At 55.2% G+C, this 16,004-nt stretch overlaps 1 protein-coding gene across 3 annotated transcripts in view; it reads right to left on the bottom strand.

Annotated features, from left to right (window-relative positions):
• Positions 1-3,498: 3,498 nt before the first annotated feature.
• KSR1 (kinase suppressor of ras 1) overlaps positions 3,499-16,004 on the bottom strand; it is a 145,221-nt gene continuing 132,715 nt past the window's right edge. For 2 of the 3 annotated variants that reach the window (XM_081218217.1, XM_081218215.1), the window contains 6 exons: positions 14,540-14,636; positions 11,279-11,412; positions 10,397-10,528; positions 9,008-9,143; positions 8,675-8,808; positions 3,499-3,914 (listed from right to left, as the gene is read on the bottom strand). In XM_081218217.1, coding sequence (XP_081074343.1) covers positions 3,836-3,914; positions 8,675-8,808; positions 9,008-9,143; positions 10,397-10,528; positions 11,279-11,412; positions 14,540-14,636 — 712 coding nt within the window. In that variant the 3' untranslated portion in view covers positions 3,499-3,835. Of the gene's footprint in view, positions 3,915-5,836; positions 5,918-8,674; positions 8,809-9,007; positions 9,144-10,396; positions 10,529-11,278; positions 11,413-14,539; positions 14,637-16,004 lie in introns of all 3 variants that reach the window. The other variant, XM_081218216.1, reaches the window with a different exon arrangement.

Genomic DNA, 16,004 nt, shown 5'->3' with positions numbered 1-16,004 from the left:
ATGGGCAGGTGGATTCTTAACCACTGCGCCACCAGGGAAGCCCCACCTTGGTACAGTTTTATTCGTAGACTCCAGATACCCAGGCTGGGCCTGGCACAGTGTTCTTGCCAGTGGCAAAAAAACTGATAGCGCACGTCCGTTAATACTAACCGTTTTAATTTAAATTAATAGCATTTCTGGAAGACAAATGCAGTTGATAGAAAATATAAAAACTTTTACTGTACAAATTTTACATCACATTCAAAAAAGCAAGTATGTGCCTCGTGGCCACAGAAGATGCTGGGTGTGCACACACGGATGAAATCCTGGCTGACCAGGCAGCGTCGCACAAGCTCTCAAACCAGCTTCACATTTATGTGTCCACCTGGCACCCAGATCAACATAGGCCACCACCACCAGGGGCTTACAGGGCATGCCACGCCCCTCGGCGATCACAGAAAGAAATGCCACGAGAGGGCGGAGGGGTTCCAGGCCCTGCACACGTCTTCAACTTGGTGACGTGGAGCGGTCAGCTACACGCCACTCACAACTGGTGGGGAGCTCAGGGTTCAGGACCTCGCATTGCATGGAGACGCAGGGGCTGTGGCTCTCGTGTTTAAAGGCAGCAGGGACAGATCCCAGGGTTTTGGAGGTGAGGTTGGAAAGTGGGGGGGGGGGCGGAGCTGAAGGGTTGAAGCTTGGGCTCCACTCTCAGACCCCGTGGGGACCTCCACAGCCCCCGAGCTGTCGCCCAGGAGGCCTCCCAGCTTTCTCCATCCCTTTCACAGTTGGCTGTGAGGGCTGAATTCACAGTATCTGCTGTCCTTCATGTGTTTCCAAGGCAGGTGGGCATGGTGGGGGAGCACACAGCATGTCTTCCTAATCTCAATTCACAGTCAATTAAGTAGAGACAGGGAGAGGGGGGCCACCCGGGGGTGTCCTCAGGTGCTTCTCTTAACTGACAGGCAGTGCAGAGGCTCAGGCGGAGCGTGGGAAGGCATCCCGGGGCCCTGGAGTGGAAGGGGGTGGCCCCAGTCCCACCCTCAGGGTTCCTGGCAGATCATGAGTCCCCTAAGGGCAGGCACTGTGACTGCTCCCATCCCGGGCCCCCTGCACTTGCACACAGTAGGTGCTCCATGAAAGCTTTCTAAACTGACCCAAGAGTGTGAGAGCCCCGAAGAAGAAAAACAAAACCCAGACTGACTTTCTGTGGGCCGTGAGGTGAGCCTGACTTGCTTAGCTGCTGTCCCACCCCTCGGCCCACCTGCACGTCCAAGGGTTCAGAGGGGAAAGGTGAGAGGCATGAACTGTGACCTCCGGGAAGGCGCCAATGTCGGGGTGGGGGGAGGAGCCTGACAACCAGAGGCGGAGTCACGTCCCACGTGGCTTTGGGTGGGGAGATCACAGGAGCGGCTGACCCAGAGGCCAGAGGGTGACGGGGAGACGCGAAGAGTCCCACGGAGGAGAAAAGACCCACAGAGCCGAGTCCAGTTCGTTTACAGCCCCTCCGTCTTCCTTCCCACACCCTGAGCGGGAAGAGTTGAGGTGCTGATGGCCGTGGAGGCCCGGGTACCCTGTACGGCTGCCTGGCTGTGCCCTCTCGGCAGGGCCGCCAAGGGGTGCCTGGCCCAGAGCCAGGAAGGCAGCCCCGCGGCCTCCAGGCAAAGCGGCCCATCTCGTAGGATGTCTCGCCAGACTCCAGGCTGGGAGCCTGGCTCGACGGGTCTACGTAACCGGGGTGGGAGGGCCACGTGCCTCCCCGTCTCGGCGGCTCTGAGCGTGTGGACGCGGGTTCTGGGTCTGAAGACCACCTCCTCTCCACTTTCGTCGCCCTTGACCGTTTCTGGCTTTGGAGCTTGATAGGGTGACGTAACCTCCACTGAAGGGCTTCTTTGCTATTTGGAACTTTTCTCTTTAGGTGTCAGCTGCTAATGAGGACAGGCAGGACACTCATATCCTGGACCTTCCCAACCCGGCCCCTGCTCTGGTCCAAAGGGACACGAGTAGGACGCCTGACTTGGTGCTTGGGAAGACTCTGAAGGTCAGGAGCTTGCTAGCTGGGTCCAAGTGAAAGCGGGGAGAGGCACGTGGCTCCCACCTTGGCTAAGAGCTCTGAACACGGGCAGTGGAGGAGTCAGCAGTGGGCTAAGGGGTTTCAACAGGACTGAGGGCTGGAAGAGGTGGGCAGTGGAGGAGTCAGCAGTGGGCTAAGGGGTTTCAACAGGACTGAGGGCTGGAAGAGGTGGGCAGTGGAGGAGTCAGCAGTGGGCTAAGGGGTTTCAACAGGACTGAGGGCTGGAAGAGGTGGGCAGTGGAGGAGTCAGCAGTGGGCTAAGGGGTTTCAACAGGACTGAGGGCTGGAAGAGGTGGGCAGTGGAGGAGTCAGCAGTGGGCTAAGGGGTTTCAACAGGACTGAGGGCTGGAAGAGGTGGGCAGTGGAGGAGTCAGCAGTGGGCTAAGGGGTTTCAACAGGACTGAGGGCTGGAAGAGGTGGGCAGTGGAGGAGTCAGCAGTGGGCTAAGGGGTTTCAACAGGACTGAGGGCTGGAAGAGGTGGGCAGTGGAGGAGTCAGCAGTGGGCTTAAGGGGTTTCAACAGGACTGAGGGCTGGAAGAGGTGGGCAGTGGAGGAGTCAGCAGTGGGCTAAGGGGTTTCAACAGGACTGAGGGCTGGAAGAGGTGGGCAGTGGAGGAGTCAGCAGTGGGCTAAGGGGTTTCAACAGGACTGAGGGCTGGAAGAGGTGGGCAGTGGAGGAGTCAGCAGTGGGCTAAGGGGTTTCAACAGGACTGAGGGCTGGAAGAGGTGGGCAGTGGAGGAGTCAGCAGTGGGCTAAGGGGTTTCAACAGGACTGAGGGCTGGAAGAGGTGGGCAGTTCCGGAACCTTGGTGAGATTGGTGATGGGCCAGGGCACCCTGTGGCGGGGAGGGTGGGCTCAGGGACCCTGTGCTTGCCACTTCTCCCTCCCCCTACTTTCCGTGCTCTCATGGATCAAGCCTTCATGGCGTACGCAGCTGCTGGACTAGGCCTTAGCTCTGGGGTCGAATGTCCGTCAGGGACTGGGATGTATCTAAACAGCCAAAGCCCTTAGTCCCATCTTCTTGGTGCCTCCCCTGCGGGCTTCATGAAAGAAACATCTTCCCAGGCCCTGGAAACCCTGGCTGGGAACCACTGGATCAGTCCAGATGTTATTTGGATTTTATGTCTCTGCTTTTTCCAGCAGGTATGGACTGGATTACAAGGGTCAAAGGTGAACCCAAGCTCTCTGTGAACTCCCGACCCTCATAATCCAGCTCGGCTCCCGGTCAGGGTGTCCTCTGCAAGAGGAGGAAGGGAGGGCAGCCCTTCGGTAGGACGAGGGGAGATGGGTATTTAGGGCCAACGCAGAGGTCGGGTCAAACCTTGTGGTCCCCCCACCATCCTGCTTGGGGAACAGCCACAAACACGATGCTTTTCTTCCTCTGAACCAGTGTGGGTGCCTCACTCCTACAGGGTCCTCCAGAGGGGACGGCCACTTCTGCCCTCGGTGCCAGTGACCTCTGCACAGACGGTTTTTATTATCACCTATTGTACAACGAGTCCAACTCTGCAGAAACATACATGTAAACATTTGCCGTCTGTCGGGACAGGTCTGGTTGTTGGTGATGTCATTTTAAGAAACAGCAGGCGCGGCTCCGTCTCCGGGTCCCAAGTGTTTTCATGGATGAACAGTCTAAACCGAGGACTCGTGCTCCTGTTGCAGCACTTAGGCGGATGGCTGGCGTTTTGAAGAGTGTTGTTTTTTCGTTGTGATGGTGGTTTGGATGTTTTAGAGACCCATTTAAGAAAGAAATACCATGTCAGAGAAACGGCAGAGCTGGCTACATCTTTGGATTACTGGACTCCAGGACGCCCAAGCCAAACCTTTCAAACCGGGGTACAACTGTGCTGCTGTTAATACTGCAAAGAGGAACAAAAACAAGAGTTATAGCCCCACTGGTCTTGATCAGAATTTGGGCAGCATTAGCTAATGAGTGGGCCAGTTCCAGAAGCTCAGCAGAGGACCCAGCCCCACCAAGAAGTGGGAATGATGATACAGGCCGACGGCCTTGGCAGAGCTGCTCCTGGTTCCACCTGGCCGGGGGCTAAGCCTCAGCTGCACTCCCTCCTGGAGGGCAGGGGCCTGTTCGCCTTGGAACCCCCAGCACCCCGCATACCCAGTAACCGCTGTGGGCTCATTCTCACTGGCGGCGGTGAAAGCTCTTGCTCCGAGTGGAACTGGGAGGGAAGAGAAACCCAGCTGCCAGTACTGAGTGGCATTGCATGCTCCTTTCTAGAAACAGTCCCCAAATGCTGGGGTGCGTCACGGCCATCTGAGAAGCAGGCTGAGATGCGGGTTCTCAGCATCTGCCTCCAGACACCTGGATTCAGGTCTTGGGGAGGCCCAGGAATCTGCATTTGGTAAGCAGTGGAGGACCTGTAGGTGACCTGTCAGCCACACTCTTGCCGAATGCTGGCCCGGGGTCTGGTACTTTCCGCCTGCACTGGGCAGATGGAAGGGGAGTGGCGCTGCAGGGGGGGAGAGGGCAGAAATGTTTTCACTAGTGAAACTGTTTGGAGACAGGTCCCACCCCCTTGCTTCAGGACAGCTTTCCCCAGTGTGTGGCCGAGGACACAGCCCTTCCGAGCTGGTGTCTTTCATGCAACAGAACCTGTGGTGTCACAACCCTAGCCCTCCAGAGGGGACCACCCGGCAGCTCTGAAATCATTCCACTCCGTGTTGGACAAGATCCCCGTGGGTTAAAAGCCAAGCAAAACCCCGACCCCTGTCCTGCGGACACACCACACGGGGGCCCGGTGTGCTGGGGGACCAGGGAGAGGGGGGATCTCTCTCGCTGAGCCGTTAGTAGGCAGACAGGGCCGCCCCACAGAAGAAGCGCTAGAGAGAGATGAAGTTGTGTCCAGGAAGGCGGTTCTGGGGGTGCTGTTAGGGGGACCCTCCATGGAGAGCAGTTACTCAGACACACGCAGGCCGCGGAGCGGGGCGAGGGCCAGTTTTAACAAACAAAGCAAAAGAAGAGGTCTCAGCAGAGAAGGCCGGAGTGGCGGCGATCGCATCCCCTGGGTTAGTGCCCGCATCGCTGTTTGAGCTCAAGTAGAAGTCACGGTGCCGAGCGTGGATTAGGAGGAAGAAAGCCCCGGTACATGCAAGGCAGCCAGGCCTACAACCTACAGAAGGAAAGAGAAGAGGGGAGAGCGGCGTCAGAACCCAAGCCCTCGGGGAGGGGGCAGGGGAGCGGCCGAGGCCTGGCCAGGGCGTGGGGCAGGGACCCCTCTTCCCTGCAGACAGAGAAAGGGACAGCCCCACTCCATTCCAGGCTTTGGCAGCAGAGCAAGCTTGGAAGGGAGCCTGGCACAAAGGGCCTCCCCCAAGCTCGCCCCTGGGACATGGCCACAGAATTCTGTACAGAGGTCGACCCGCAGGCCCACTGTCCCTCAGCCCCTGACCATCAAAATCGACATCTCGGGAATTTACTATTTCTGCTCCCTGCATTCTCTTCTTCAAAGTCTGGCCAGAGGGGATCCTGGGGACTCAGACCAGTGCTCTGAGTTCTCTCCCCACCACGGATAAGCCATCGTCTGCCAGTGTGTGGACAGAGGCCCTGCCACATGCCACGGGTCTGCTCTCAGCCCAGCGAGAGAAACACGAGCTTGCAGGGCCCTTGCCGGTGGCCACGTGAGCTGCCAGAGTGTCACTTGCGTTTATGGGAATACAACATGCCAAGAAGGGGAAGCTGGATGCAGCGACAGAGCAGGAGGCAGGATGTGCAAAGGGTTAACCGCAAACAGGCAGAGAATCAGGGAAACAGCAGAAGACACACTATTCCTCCAGGACTGGACAGTTGTTCTTAAAGTCAGGGTGACCGTAACGTCCTTTCCCGTAGTAGCGGCTCCGCCAGCGCCTGGGAGCACCCGCAACCATTTTGCCAGGCGTGGGAGGAGCGCGGTCCGGCAGGTGATGGAGATGGACACCCAGTGTGGACGGGTGGAGGAAGGGCCACAGGAATCAGGGTGGCGGGAGAGGGGGAGATGACAGGCCAGGCCAGCGGATCCGCCACCGCACCCCCCCACCAAAAAAAAAAAAAAAGCAACAAGACCAATGGAAAAGAAAAGAGAAAATGAGAATTAGAGGCTTGAGTGTGTGGAAGTAAAAATCATGAACAGGAAGCTTTGATACAGGCTCACTGAGGTATGCTGGCATTCCTTCCTAGAGGGGGCTACAACGGACCACTTTGGACAGGAAACAACCCCCCTTTCTGACTCAGTGTCCCACATGTGGAACGGGAAGGTGGGGCTCTGTGGCCTTTCGGGAATCCGGAATCATCTTCTCCTGGAGACCCGCACCACTCCTCAGCCCCTACCCCACGCCCCGTCCCCAGCGCAGCCTTCTCTTTTGTGGAGGAGAAAACCAGGGCCTGGTGTGCTAAACGAGTTGCCCAAGGTCTGACAAACCAGATCCTTGAACTTTCTGAGAGTCCAGGAGACGCCCAGGCTCCCACCCAAAACTCAGCTCCCATGACCCCTCTCTTCTGGAGACCCTTCCTCAAGCTCCCCGGTGGGCAGTGATCCCCATCACCCATCGAATATTCATTGAGCAATTACTACATCCTGGGAGTGTGCTTAGAGCTGAGCATACAGGGGTGATAAGGCAGCGTCCTGCTCCGAGGGCTTACAGTGTACGTCTGCTTGTCTTTATCCTAATTAACCTATGAACTCCGTGCTGGTGGAGGCCCGGCCCTGGGCGGTCGTCTCAGGTGTGGCACAGCTGTCAGCAACGGTTGGGTAAAACCCACACCTCTGATGGCAACACCTGTTACCCCCTATTTGTATTAGACTCTGACCCATCTTAAGTGCAAAATACTGAATCTAATCTCACATCATAAGGTACAGCATTCCCTCACCCCAAATCCTCATTCCTCAGACTGTCCCTCCAACTGGCCTAAGTTGCCAACTTTGCTGTATTTCTTCAAGTTCTCCTCCTTGCACCCTCTGCTGGGCTGACCCAGCCTGGGCCTCTCCTCACCTGCAGCTCGAAGCCTGGTTTGGTTTACTTTCAAAACGAGCTGGCAAACTAGGTGTAAGTCAAATCTGGCTACAAAAAAGTTGTGACCATTTTAGAGCTGTCAAAACAAAAAAACCAAAAACAAAACAAAACAAAGAACGTGTGACAGAGACCATATGACCTGCAAGCCTAAAATACTCGCTATCTGGCTCTTTCGAGAACAAGAGGAGTGCCACTGCCACCACACACTTGGGCAGGTGTGAGATCCGGGTGTAGCTTCTCCGGGGGCTATGCTGGGTGTAGGGGTTAGACAGGCTCTCGCCCCCCCTGCCACTGCCCGACTCCCACCAAGAGAAGCCCCACTTTATCTGTTCTATGTCCTGGGCCTGTGGGAGATGACACTTCTAGAAAGTGCCTTACCCCTTAAAGTTCAAAGCTATGCATCTTGTCCAGGAGGCCAGCCATGTGTGACCTGCCTCTTGTTTCTGTACAATCCACAAACTAAGAATGTTTTTTACCTTTCTAAATGATCGGGGTGGTGGGGGGGGAATCAAAAGAAGACTATTTCATGACCTGTGAAAATTACATGAAATTCAAGTTTCAGCATCCGTAAGTAATGCTTTACTAGAACCAGCCAGCCCGCAAGTTTGTGGGTCTGTGGCTGCTCCTGAACCAAACAGCAGAGCTGGGTCGTTGTGACAGAGACTGTACGTGGTGGGGTCGTCGCTTTGCACGCCGCTGGGCACCCTGCAAATCCCAGTGACCAGGAGCCGTCACTCAAGGTTCCCTCTTGGCCTGCCAAGCTCAACTATTTCCCACGTGGCCCTTGACAAGTTTGCCTACCCTCCCGCTCTGTAAAGCTGTGGAAGCTGAGGCTGAGAACAAGGAAGGACTTGCCCAGATTCCCGCAGAGGCAGGCCAGAGGTCTGTTTTTGAATGTTCTGGAAGAGAGAGCCAGAGGGACAAAGAAAAAAGGGAATGAGGCAGAACTCAGAAGACAGGAGTGGAGACCGCCCCAGCACGGAGGGCTGCAAAGGATTATGTGATTACACAGAAAGGAGATGGGCTCCCGGTGTCACAGCAGCACATAAACCCGGGCGGTGCGGTCCCTGTGACAGGTGGCTAATCTGGGGGCTAGAAAGCTCTGTACCATTTTAAGCAACAGCTGCTCGGCTGGTTTCGGTGAAACTCTGTCTGGCCTCCTCCCAGGCGGAACCTTCTTTTTTTGGTTAACCTTTTAACCCAGAAATTTTCTTTCTTTTTTTTAAATTAATTTTTATCGGAGTATAGTTGCTTTACAATGTTGTGTTAGTTTCTACTGTACAGCAAAATGGATCAGCTGTTATGAACCCAGGCTACCGCTGGGCTGTAGAGCAGGCAGAACCTTCGTGTCAGGGCCCAGCCTGGGCCCAGCGTCAGCGCTGGGAGGATGACAGTGATGTGGAGGTTCCCACAGAGGAGAACGGGAGACACTGGCCTATGAAAGAGTCTCCTAAATAAATGTGATGAGCGGAATCCCGACATCCCTTGGGCGAGGGGACTAGTCACCTCTGGCTAACCAGCTCTGGGGGTTCCCTAGATCAAAGTCTCGGGCAGACAGAGCAGACAGTGCCCTCCAAGATGCCTGGCTGCAGGTCTGGCTCCGAGAGGTACTTACTCGGCAGACTTCCAGAAATGCCCGGGGTGCGAGAGCCTCCGGTTCAGCTTGGGCAGCTTCTCCAGCATGTCCATCAGCAGCGGGAAGCTGGGCCTCTCCTGCAGGTCGAAGGCCCAGCAGGCGGACAGGATCTCCTGCAAAGCGAGCCGGCATCGGAGGACATGAGAGCTGGGTGGTGAAGGACACAGACCTCCTAGCCGGCAGCAAAGAGGCCTGCCTGCCACCCACCCGCCTCTGGGTCCCACGTCTCAGGTGAGTGAAGGATGGGCAGCCAGCCGCCCGCCCCCTACCCCACCTTCCTCTCCCAGTGCAGGGGCTTGGAGGGCTACTTACGGTGACTTCCTTCCCCAGGCTGACGGAGGCCAGGACTCGCTTCATTCCCTCTCCGCTTCCAATCTGCCAGATCAGGGCCTCCGCAGCTTGGTTCTTCAAGGGCCAGTCTCTGGCTTGCAGCTCGTACCAAACAGTCCTGTGGAGACCACCCACCCACGTGGCCTGAGCTCCCTGGCGGCACGGCTCAGCTCAGCTCAGCTCACACCCCGGAGGTGCCTGCTGCCCTGATGCCAGGAGCCCGGCTGGAGGACCCAGCATCCCCCTCCTGCCTTCCTCACCCGCCAGGCTTCCGGGAACGCCTTGACTCCCTCCCGGGGCCCTGCGCTCCCACTGTGGCAGGAAGTCTCAAGACAGCACTGGCTCTGGACGGAGATCCCGGTACAACCGTTCAACCTCCGTGGGGTGGCTGCTCATGGCCAAGGCTGTCTGAGGAGTGACAAGAATGCCCAGCCCTGGGCCTGGCACACGCAGGTGCTCAGGAAGTTATAGTTAAAGGTCAGGCCAGGAAGAGACCACCCGCGAGGGAAGGGTCCCCCGAGAGGTTACGGGATGAGGCCGTCACTCAGACCCTCCAAGTCCCCTTGCCCTTCTCGACTTATCTGGATGGGACCTTCTCCATTAGACCCACCCTGTCCAACCTGGGGGCCACGTGGGGCTACTGAGTAACTGAAATGTGGGGAGGGGAAAGAGGTGTGAAACACACACCAGCTCTTGAAAGCTTTGTGGGGTAAAATTTTAATTTCTTATTTTGATTACACGTTGAAATGATAATATTTTGGCTATATTGAGTTAAATATCTATTGAAACGGATTTCACCGGTTTCTTTTTTTTTTGGCCGGGCCACACTGCATGCAGGATCTCAGTTCCCCGACCAGGGATCTAACCGTGCCCCCTGCAGTGGAAGCGCGGAGTCCTAACCACTGGACTGCCAGGGAAGTCCCTCTTTTTCTTTTTTAATGTGGCTAAGAGAAAACTTTACACATCTGGCTCATATTATGTTTCTCTATTTCTATGTTTCTATCGGTCAGCACCCCAGGTCGTTGTGGGGCACAGCTGGCAGGACTCCCTGTTCTCCCAAAGGGACAGTCCTTGATTAGCTCTGGTGAGTGTCCTCATGGGGCAACAGGTGGGAACGACACCCAGAGTTAAGCACTCTATACAATTAGCTAATTTAGTACTCATTTAACAGCTCTACCAGGGAGGTACCTTATTCTTCCCATTTTACAGGTGGGGAAACAGAAGGTCAAGGACGTGGTCACTGGTCCAAACAAGTGGCTGATCCAGACACAAAGCACACCTCCCCCTGCCCCCCATGGCCAGTAGGAGCCTCTCTTTGAGCCACACTTGGCCTCAGAGCCCCAGGCGGAGGGGTGCCAGGGGCCTCCTCACCCAAATGCATAGACGTCAGCCGCTTTGGAGAAAGGGAGCTGGTCCTCGTCCTTGCCAGGGGTCATCTCCCTCACAATCTCGGGGGCCAGGTAGCACAGCCAGTCATGTGACAGCTTCAGCTGGTTCTCACGCCTGGAGGCCAAGAAGCCAGGGCAAGGACATGGCCTTCAGTCAGCAGCAAAGAGGCCCGCAGGGCAAACATCTGCCCCAGGGCTGGCACACCACCCACCATGGCCCAGAAAAGCAGCACACCCATCATGCACTTGCCAAGGCACCTGCGCTTTGGGGGAAGGTTACAGAGGGGTGATAACCAGGCTTTTCTAGAAAGCAGGCCAAGAACAGGCATCGGCAGGGAGTTGCACTTGAGGGTGCTGATTCTCTACCCTGGGAGCGTGAAGAGCATCTCCAAGCAGGAGATCAGATCTGCCTGTGGGCCTTACAGCCTGGCCTGGGGCTGGCTCTCCAGCCCGGCTGCCGCTCTCCCTCCTGGGGTCCAGATGCTTGGGAAGGAGCCTTTCTCCCCGTCCCCACCCCCTCTTCAAGATTTGTGGAACTAGAACCTGACGCTCTTCCTCATAATGGGGACGTGAACCCTGGTCCCCTGCCCAGGTCAGTGAGCACACAGGGAAAACGTGAGTGAGGGGACCCAACCACCATGGGGGCCAGCATGAGAATTAAGCATTATGAGTGACCTAAATGTCACCCAAACCTGATTCTGGACCAGAAACACAAGAGCGGGACCAGAGCAGACCTGGCCTTTCCTACAGGGAGGGCTGCCCCTCAGTAACAAGACAGCGAGTGCCCAGACCTTGGCTGGACCTCAGGCCCACCAGCACTGCCCAGTTCCTCCCTAGTCTGTCCAGATGCCCAAGGCCAACTGACCGTCCCTCTCGGACCACGCCTGAGATCCCGAACAGCCCGAAGTCTGTGATGACCACTTTGCCATTGTCGTAGAAGACGTTCTTGGATTTGAGATCTTTGTGCACGATGCCCTTGGCATGGAGATATCCCATTCCCTGGAAGACAGCGAGCCTCACGTCAGGAGCAGAGGGAAGATGAATGACGAATGACTTAGCTCCTACCCTGGGCCGGGCCCTGAGCGGGACGGGATGCCCTACCCCCCCCCCTCATTTAATCTTCACCACCCTGTGCGGTGTAACTGTCTCCTTTTTACAGAGGAGGAAAGCCAGCCTCAGAGGTGGGAAGTCACCTGCCCCAGGCCATGCTGCAGTTAAGCAGCATTGCTGAGATCTGGTGCCGGGCCAGTCTGCGCTCCTGCTGTGTCAGCGCGCTGCCTGACATCCACCTTATACTCGGATGAGGTGTGGAGGGGGTGAGGGGTGAGGGGCTGGGGGTCAGGAAGCATATAAAGGTTCACTGTGATGCTACTCTCTGTGTCAAGTTATAAAAGACCCGAGTGATCTGGGGTCTCTCTCAGGCTTTGCTGGCCTCTCCCCTCAGGCTGGGGAAGGGCTAGGGTTGGGGAACAGAGAGGAATTCCCATAGAGGGAGCCCCTGAGCTCAGGTGGTCCCACTGCCTGTGCTGTGGTAGAAGTCCTGGACTAAGACTGAAATACAGCCCAGATCCTAATTCACTGTGGGGCCTTGGACTCGACTTCTCAGCCTCAGTTTCCTCAACCTGCCAAGTGACAGGTCAGGGCTGGGTGATTTCTAACCAACGCTCTGTTTGGACTGAACACTGCCAGGTGCGTGGGATGTGGGTGACCTGATGCAGGCATGATCTCATCCAAGGCCAAACCCAGGACTCCCAGGTACCCTGCTGCTCTGATGCTCTTGGGAACGGGAGAAGGGGGGCACTGTACAAGATGCATGACTGAAATGGGCATCCCTGCCGGGTCAGAAAGAGGCACATGTAAACCTATCTCCCAATCTCCCACATCAAGGGTGCTTCATATGTGAGAACTCCGCCTGACTTTAAAGGTATCTTGGGTTGAGGAGGGGAGAGGTAAACAGCAAGCCACATTTAGGAAATAGAAGAATGAGCTGTGAGGCAGAAGCAGACAGAACTCAGCCGAGCCCAGAGCTCAGACCGAGTGGGGCTGGAGCGCGTCAGAGAAGAATGTACACGAGGCAGATGCTCTTCTGCAAGAGATGGGAGGGCTCGGGGTCCACCGTGGCCACGTCCCTCAGGCCTGCTGAGAGCTGTCATCCTGCAACGGAAGCAGGGGGTTCCAGGAAAGGGTGACTTGCTTTTTCCCAAAACGCCATCCTGAATGTAAAACGATCTTTCTTAAAATGTCTGCCCATTTCCCAAAGCCAACCAAGGCGCAAGCCTTCCCCAGCGACCAAAGAGAGCCAAGACCCCATCTTGGGTTGAACAGGGACCAGCTGTGTGACTGAGGGTAAGTGCCTGTACCTCTCTGAGCCTTGTTTATAAAATAGGTGTCCCAGCCTCAAATGGCCAGAGACAAGATAGAAAGTGCCCAGGTCTGGAACACAAACCCTCCTGCCTTCCCATAATTTCACAATGCCTCTAGAGTGGCCCCCAAGCCCTCTAACCAAAGGTCAAGCCACCGTTATTACATTTTGAGCCTCAAAATATCAGAGATGAGTACAAAAGGAAGTGGCTTAGAAGTTCTCAGAAGAAGGGGGATGGGGAAAATAAATAAGCCAGCAGAGAGGCAGCTTCTGGCTCTGCAGCTCCAAAACCTTTGAACAACTTTTCTCTTCTGCCCTGGAATCTTCCAGGTGGCTCACTGAACCTAACTCAGCAACCAGACTCCCGCAGTGTCCTGAGGATAAGGAGAGAGAACAGTTTGGGGGAGGAGGGCAGAGTCGGGCAGAGGGTGGAGCAGGGCCCAGCGGGTTTGGGGCCATCACAGAGTAGGTGTGACGCTCCACAGCCCCCTCCAACTTCTCTGCAATGAGACAGACTACACAGGAAGGCGTAAGTGTGATATTTGGGTTTTGGGGGCTGCAAAAGTTTAATGCATTAGTGTAGCCACGTGGAAATGTCATGTGGAAATCTTGGTGTTCATAAATGTCACTGAGATTTTTATCTTTTCCTTTCCAACGACACACACACACACAATGGATGCAAGGAGGGAGGGAGAAAAAAGAAAAGAAGGCAAGACTAACAACAGGAAAGGGACAAAAACTTGGTGGGAGCTGGTAAGAGAAAGGTTTTCCGCAAAAACAAGAACCAGGAAAGAGGAAGCCCTATCCAGCACTAATCTAGTTTTTCTCTGGGCCTATCTGTTGCTAAATAAGGCAACAAGTAAGCTTTTGTTTCATTTTTGTTTAATTACTTTAAAAAGATGAAAGGAGGGGCTTCCCTGGTGGCGCAGTGGTTGAGAGTCCACCTGCCAATGCAGGGGACACGGGTTCGAGCCCTGGTCCGGGAAGATCCCACGTGCCGCGGAGCAACTAAGCCCGTGCGCCACAACTACTGAGCCTGCGCTCTAGAGCCCGTGAGCCACAACTACTGAGCCTGGGTGCCCCAACTACTGAAGCCCGCACTCCTAGAGCCCGTGCTCCGCAACAAGAGAAGCCACCGTAATGAGAAGCCCGTGCACTGCAACGAAGAGTAGCCCCCGCTCGCCGCAAATAGAGAAAGCCCGTGCGCAGCAATGAAGCCCCAACGCAGCCAAAAATTAATTAATTAATTAATTAAAAAAAAAAAAAAAAAAAGGCTGCCTGAGTTGAGCCTGAAGCCCTGTCCTCATGAAACTTGGATTTGGAAACTTTAAGGCAGAACCCCTGTCCCAAACCTTAATCAATTCTAACAGACTCTCACCAAGCGCTGGCCCTGGACCCAACGCTCTCTCCATGGATTATCCCAGTTTACCTTTGCACCAATCCAATGAGGGAGGCGACACTGGCATCTCCATTTAACAGGGGAGGAAGCCAAGGCTCAGAGAGGCTCATCGACCTGCCCAAAGTCACACAGCTGGTGTGACCAAGATTCAAACTCAAGCCATCTGTCTTTAAAACCCACCGAGTTTCTCCAGGGTGTCCAGCTCCCAGCAGACAAGACAGGGATGGAGGGAAGGAGATGGGGGTCCCACCCTTGAGGCGCCCCACCTAAAGGGAAAGACAGAGCAGCCACCACCACGACCCTGACACGGTCAGACAGACTGGGGGACAGCCAGGAACTCCGGAACCAGCTGGATGCCTCTTCACCTTAATGATCTCCTGGGCGATCTGCCTGGTCTTGTTGATGTCCACAGATGTCTTGGGGTCCCTCACAAACGAGTGCAACGTCCGTCCCTTGCAGAAGCTGTGAGGAGTGGCGGGTCAGGCAGAGATCTGGGGCCTGTGCAGCCCAACCCAAGCCCCTCTGGAGCCGGGGAGAAGCAGGGGCAGAGCTGTGCCTGCCGGCCTCGGGAGGGCTCTCTCTGTCCCCTAGACCCTGGGTGCCCGAATCCTCGTTCTTGACCAGCCTGATGCCCATTCCTGCTGGGGCCTGGCCTGAGTGGGCAAGGACACCGGTTCCCCGAGGCCTAGGGCCTGCCCCCCACAGAACAGGAAACTCAGTTCACCAAGCCTCCTGGCAATTCAGAGCAGCCCACCTTTGTGGAAGTTCGAGGCAGGAACACGCCCAGGCAAACTCAGCAGCCAGGGAAGAATCTTTGGCCTTTTCAGGCTATAACCAGGCAGCATCAGGGCTCCGGGCTCACCATAATGATTTTCATGATCGTGTTATTTTCTGATCACAGGGATTTTATTACAATGCGGAGTGTGCAGGAGGGGAGGGGTGGCTGTCAGGCATGTCAGAGTGATTATTAGATAAGGGGCTTGTATGTTGTGGTCCCCACCTGTACCGACTCCTAAAACCCGGAGTGAGGAAGGACCCAGACAGAATGCGTAGCTTCATTCTCCTGCTCCAGGGAGAAGCTGACTTAAGCCATCTGAGGAAGGGGCTAGTTTTTAGGAATCATCTCTAAGGAGATAAGATTCTTGGACCCTCAAGGTCTGGAATATCGGCCGCTGGTTGCTTTTCTGTGTTCCAGTCCCCTCAGCAGATTCTAAAACACGTTAAAGTTTTTGTTAACGTTCTTTTATTCTTTTGCTATATGTATTCCCTTGAAGGAGACTCAGATCTCTCATGGGACTGGGTGGATGAGAGAGAGATGGGAGGATAAATGATGTCATCACTGAGGCTGGGATCTGGGGGATGCTGAGCTGGTGTAACCACAGCAAGGCTCCCTGAAGCATCATGGTGTCATGCTTGGGCTGGAATTTTGTCCCCACCCCACCAGGTCCATGTGGTGACCTGATGATCTCACACTACTCGGGAGTTCTAGTGGGGAGTTACTTATATCTCTGATACGCAAGCAAGATGGAAATCATTTTTTACTTAGTAAACACATACAGTTTGTTTGAGGAGAAGGTGTTTTTTCAAAGCACAGGGTCCAACTATAGAGAATGTCATCAGATTATTAATGAGTATTCTTTTGGCTGATGGGATTAAAGTGGTTTTTAGTTTTTTTCTTGACACCACGTATATTCCAAAGATTCATCACTAACCTCACATTGCTTTTCCTGACTTTAGAAGTAAAGACCCAACAACAACTTTTTCAATGCCATGGGCAAAAAAGTTTCAGTTTCACACCCCTCTGGTGCTCAGGGGGGGGATGCTCACTCA

Source organism: Mesoplodon bidens, assembly GCF_964165515.1.
Source record: "Mesoplodon bidens genome assembly, chromosome: 19".
NCBI lineage: Eukaryota > Metazoa > Chordata > Mammalia > Artiodactyla > Ziphiidae > Mesoplodon > Mesoplodon bidens.
Note: the sequence above shows the minus strand (reverse complement) of the source record. Positions and strands in the feature narration are given on the sequence as shown.